The 6,000-nt window shown below is 41.5% G+C and overlaps 1 protein-coding gene across 4 annotated transcripts in view; it reads left to right on the plus strand.

Annotated features, from left to right (window-relative positions):
• The window catches only part of LOC111250508 (catalase-like), a 33,549-nt gene that overhangs the window by 20,620 nt on the left and 6,929 nt on the right, over positions 1–6,000 (plus strand). For all 4 annotated transcript variants that reach the window (XR_002673408.2, XR_015327645.1, XM_022805885.2 and 1 more), the window contains exon 2: positions 2,798–2,860. Coding sequence is in view for 2 of the 4 variants with exons in the window: in XM_022805885.2 (XP_022661620.1) it covers positions 2,798–2,860 (63 nt within the window). In the remaining 2 variants the exon portion in view is untranslated. The remainder of the gene's footprint in view (positions 1–2,797; positions 2,861–6,000) is intronic.

The raw sequence follows: 6,000 nt of genomic DNA on the forward strand, positions 1-6,000 counted from the left end.
CTGATACTGATGACGATGATGTCAAGGGCAAGGTCTTCCCGATGATGAACATCATGCTACATCAGCTCTCCTAGTGCTGAGTTTGTCACCGTTTATGTCCATTTGCCAAGGACGTATAAGTGGTCTATGCATTTTCCAGTTCGTTATATTGCCTCTGTACTACTGCCACCATTGCTGTTAGTAGCATATACTGTGACTCAGCAACACAATACGATACGATACGACGAACACACATCGTGCATACCTCTGGGCATCGTAATATTACGTTGGTTCAGCAGCGACCGTAAAAGTAACTGGGACCACGGAACTGTCGTCGGATAGGCCCTGTCACCGTCAAGTATAGCGGAACTACAGCTGTGCTAATATGCCCTTGTATAGTGCTTTATAAAAAAGATTCGCCTGTCTCCTCTGTTATTTCGGTATACGAAACGAATAGGCAGACAGGACTTTCCCGAATTACGTCCTCAAGGGATCTCGCCTACGGATATGTCTCTATGTGTGCTGACTATGCGCCTAACACGCATGTATCCTTGTTGGGAGTTTGGACGCACTTGTGATGCTGTTTTATATTGGAGATCCATTGTCAACACAGAGTCATACGTGGCAGAGCTGACGACTTGCTTATTTAATCTTTGCGTTTGTACGTAAATTACGTGTTCTATAAATAATGGTCGCCAAGATCGCGTATTGTGTACGCAAGAACAGAACAGTACAATACACACTGTTACTAGCTTATCTAATCTAAATTTTGCCAAAAATCCGTAAAATTTGTTCGGCGCGAAGTGGCTATGCAATGCGTTCTACGAAAATCAGCAGTCAATAAGTTTTCTCTTACACTGTTTTCTCTAAAAAAAAAAAGGAGACGACAACTGAACAGGAAGGCTTGGTTATGAGAACATCTTGATTTGTTTGCTTATCGTTGCACCTATCGGGCACGCAACCTACAAATCCTGGACGTAATGCAACTATATGCCTATGTAAGATTCACGTTCACGGATGAAATATCCGACATTTTCCAATAACAATTTTTCTATAAGCCTACGCTGTGCACGATATACAGCCGTGGAGCTTCCTAGATGTTACTGTCTACAATTTGTTTCCCTTGTGTGTGCGCTTTCTCACGAGGCAATCTATGGCGGAATCTATTATTGTCGAGGATATGTTCCGTTCGTATTATCTGTATTTGTTTATTTTTGAAGTATTGGGGGGTCATGAGTACCGGCCTCTACGGGACCTTTGTGTTTGTTGATTCTTTTGCAGAGACTGTAACTTGGTCAATTCGTACTAAATCACAGAGTGAACAGCAAACGATTGTTTTTTTCATTCCCCGAGCAGAAGTTGAGTATATCGCCCAAAGCGCCTTCCACTGTTCAAGTACCATTCGAAGATTGACGTATCCGAACGTTTTCGATTGCCTTCATTGGTGCACATCATACCGCCAAACTATCCCCTAACAAATTTTGATAAAACGTTTGTGGCCGATCCATTTCAGCTCCTCGTAGCCTCCTAGCCCGTTGGACCACCTGCGACTCCCAGGTTTTTGACCTTTTTAGAATTGGTTTTTTAAGGCCACTTGTTTACAGGGACTGCTAAAGAGTGAGCTGTTACCGTTTAAACTGGTCGAATGCGGCACCAGCCACCACACCACACCCAATGCAGTTGCTCAATGCTCTTAAATTGCGCTTATAGTACAGAATCAACTATAACAATAACTGAACCAGCAATGGTGGAATTGGGTGTAGCCAAACCCGCAGATTGGGGGCATTATGTACGAAGGCTGGAGTGGATTTCTATTAGACCGTTGGCTGTGTACGGAGAGAGCTAGGCTTGAACTATTTATGTTCTGTGAAAAGCTCCATTTCTAAAAACGAAAGCTATTGGCCGTAGCAAATTACAGGTAAATAATCTTATGCGTTCGCCTGTGTCTCTGTTTACGGAAAAGACCGGCGCTCAAATTCAAACGGAAGTTCGACAGGCAGTTACCGTAAACGAATGCTTTATTTTGGGGTCACCGCCACATCTGAAATTGCTAGCAAGCAACACAATCTACTGCCTTCAGGCAAAGAGCCGCAGAGACGTGATCTTGTCTAAATGTGTATCAAAAAGTGTTAATGTGGGTAAGGTTTCCCGCTATTGGCTAACAGTTCGCTAAATAAAATACCTCTGACGGAGTTAACGTAACACGCCTGTTCCGATGGAGACAGAAAAGGCCAATTTGATTTCATCGTAATAAAATGCGTTGTATGTCGTTCAGAATTCAATTGAAAAGATTTCCTCTCTCTGGGCTCCCTGATGTCGAAATACTGAATGTTTTCTGGATACTTAATGATCTGAATTCGACGCCGTTATCATTTTTCGGGCTTTCGGCCGTAGCGAGACTGTATGTATCTAAATGTGGGTGTAGAAAAATCCGCGACTTTACATCCAGATAAGCAATACACTGCCCAACTTAGATACTGCTATTCGCAATAATCATTTTCGTTGCTAAATTATTATGCTGCTTCTCCAGGGAGTTTTTTGAATTTTCTGGGGAAAAAGATCTTCTGATCTAGCCTTCGTTTTATCTCCGGCCTCGCGTATTGGTCAATCGGATGTCGTTAACGAAGTAACACGTCAAACGAGTACGTTAAATACCGAACTGTGACATCTCGTTGTGCCAACATCTATTTGAATGCATTAAGTTACCTAGTGAACTATTGTAATCACTCAACTAAGCAATGCATTGATATTTTTTTAAGTTTTAAATACGTATTATCACTCTATGTATGTATAACAGTAGTTATTTGCTTTATTACAGATGGCTTGTCGTGATAAGGTCATGGATCAATGCAAGGAGTACAGTGCCTGCCCCGCAAATGAGGTAGAGAAAAGCATTCGCAAATAAATTGCAAATAAACGATTCTCTAGCAAAGCGTGAGAGAGCTGAAAATGATGTTTTCTAGATAAGTTAAACTTCATACCCTCCATTCGTTCAGCCATCTTAATTAAAACAGGTTTTTCTCTTTCCGTTGTCAAACTTCAACACGTCATTTCTTCCGTGAATCTCCTGACGATTAAGTAACGCGAGACGATGTCTGGGTACATTCGATTCACTTGCCACTAGTGCTCTCTGTAGAACTCCGATTTATTATTACTCCGAGTTATTACTACCGCATCGAATGCCCACCATCATTCTCGTAATGGCAATTGCCAGCAAATTTCTTTCACTCAATTGATCTTGCCGCCTTTTGCTGAACTAGTGTGGCGCTCAATAGCGTTTAGATGGATGGGGCAGGACGTTACGTCCCAAGAAGGCACCAACAACAAAAACACCGACCGCCGCCGCCGCCGCAATTGCTCTTGCAGAAAACAGTCGGGGTCATAGAGTGGGTCTGGAATGAACAGCAGCTTTCGTTGCAGCTATAAAAACAGCCACGAGAGGTGCCTAAAGTGCAATTCAGTCCATTGTACTGGCCCTTCAGTGGGTTGCCGGGTTGCTGGGGGCAGCGTCTAAAACGCGACGGAAACAGCGCGACGGATGTCGGCGACGAAACGCTTTTTGTGTTTGTTCTGTCATTGGTGCAGCGTTATTAGCGCAACGTAATGCTTTGCTGAGCACCGGGTGTGCCGCCGAGAACGTTCACCGTCAAAACAAAAAACCTCGAATAATGGAACAGACCCTTGCGGTTGGAAAACAGAGAAGGACACTAAGAAAGAAGTTCGATAACTTACTACACTATTAATGTTAGCTCGACTATGGCACCACTCGCTGCAATGGCCCGACCTTAATGGCGAATAGGTGTGCAGTCTAAGGCGCTGTGGAAATGTGACGATAGGTCCTCAAGTGACAATAATTAAGGTCGATAATTATGCTCGCTTGATGGTAAGTTGCTTGCTGTTATCCAGCTGGAATAGGATAATACTGGTTCGTAAGAGCTATAGGAGGGAAAAGGGTTTCATTTATGAGGCTTTTGATAACCTAAGGTTCATCCAGATGTTTATTATATATTGTTCCTATTTTAGAGTTCATATTTGTACTAGTGTTTGTGATACCTTACGTCTGTTTTAAAAAACTTTGCAGATTTTTCCATCTTCGCTACCGTAAGTTTAAATTAGTTTATCTTTTACGGCTTCGTGTGCCTAAGCCACGGATAATACTATTCGATTTAATTCCAAGACTATCTTGGCTTATTAGCGAGTTTTTCGAAGAACTAAACCTAAGTCAATAAATGGTGAACTTTACTAAGGACGCTGCGCTTGTTAAAAGCCGCCTATGCCAAAAGGTTGTTTGTGCTCAAAACTAGGTAATCATCGTTATTTGTTCCCGCAGATTTATTACACTCTTCCATGTATGCTCTCATCTATAGGTTGAAGAAATACTGTCTATTAATACAAAATCATCCCCAGATTTACCACAAGTTTGGAGCCTTTTACCTTACATCTCAAAAATATCGTAAATATATATATATATATATTTTACATTAAATTACATTAATCAACTTTCCGTCAATTGAGTTCGTTAGCAGCGTTCTCTTTGACGATTTGGTCACGATGGGTGAATGTCTGGCTGTTAACAAGGGCTCGTTGAACTTGATTCAACCTCATTTGCGGTGACGGCAAAGGCGATAAGCAAAGATGGTACCTTGATGTTCACGTGTATCTCTATATATACAGCAAATAATAGCTGGCAATTATAGCTATTCTGATAGACTATGTTTAGACCAAGAAATTGAACATAATAGAAAACAACTTCATTAAATAAGCGACCTTACACGAGTCCTAGTTATCTTAGTTGGTGCTAAGCCGAGGATCTAATTTCATTCTTCTAAGGTGTTCTAAGTATTCCTATTCTAGGCAGGAGTGTCATTCAACCCTGAACAGGTTTCATAACAACTTAGGCATCATATGTTATTCGATCATATAAGACTCCAATAAATGGTCTACTACCTAATCCAGATTGAAATTCTCACAAAGCTGCAATCCTTGCGGGGTCGCCGTCTATTTGTTAGAGTTTCACATCGCTAAATTTGCTAAGCAGCCCGCCTGCCACATAACGACGATTTTGCCTTATCAGTGAACGATTCAGGCTAGACTTTTGCGCCGTGAACGAACCTAAAGTTCATTTTGCAGTGCCTATTGCTTTTCTGGCCGGCCACGGAAGGGTTTAACCATTCGAAGTCACCAAACCCAGCCGACAAACATTGACCTCTTCCTAAGAGCTGTCCTGATCTAATTCACATTACATGTTGTTACATTCTGAGTTGACGTTGCTTCTTCCAATAAGAGTCCAACGCGATTTCATGCATTTGTCATTTTTTAACGAAAAAGCGACACGATGAAGATATATTCATCGGCCTAAACCGACCTGTCCCTGATGGCTAAGTGTTGTTATCTTCTGGATTTACATTGCGTATCGTTCCCCCCCCCCCCCCAGACAAAATACCAACCGGTATTGGCTGGGGGTCGACCTAATGTAAAATGATTTTTAGCTTTTTGATAGGAGAGCCATGTACTAAATAAAGATAAAGCAGTTCTCACTGTCTAGAAGACTGCGCGGTCTGCTTTGCTTGACATAGCATTACTGAAGGATACGAGTTGCAAAAAACCTTATTAAAAACAGACTTTGGCATGCTCTCACTTTCAAGAAGCACCGAAGGCTTGTTCACGTAGGTTGCCGTCAGACGTACGTCTTAATCGACATTTTGTAAGAACATTTAAAATAACTGGTGAAAGGCCTATTTGAAGGCAAAGGTTTGTGTCCTAATTCTACCATGACTCTATAGAGGTATAGCCCTATCATTCCAATAGAAATGATCTTCTATTCAATATGCTGTTGATTAAATTTCGATAAGATAATTTTACAGATAGTCATAATACTACACTTGAATTCGGAGCTTTTGGGATCTGTTCGTATAAAAGAAATTAGCACTTCAAGTCGTCTAGGTAAAATAACTTTGTAAAAAAATGGTTACAATCTTTGAATGCAAGGGGTAACACAGTCACGACACAATCATATTGTCG

This window comes from Varroa destructor, unplaced genomic scaffold, assembly GCF_002443255.2.
Source record: "Varroa destructor unplaced genomic scaffold, Vdes_3.0 BEIS01000004.1, whole genome shotgun sequence".
NCBI classification, from domain to species: Eukaryota; Metazoa; Arthropoda; class Arachnida; order Mesostigmata; family Varroidae; genus Varroa; species Varroa destructor.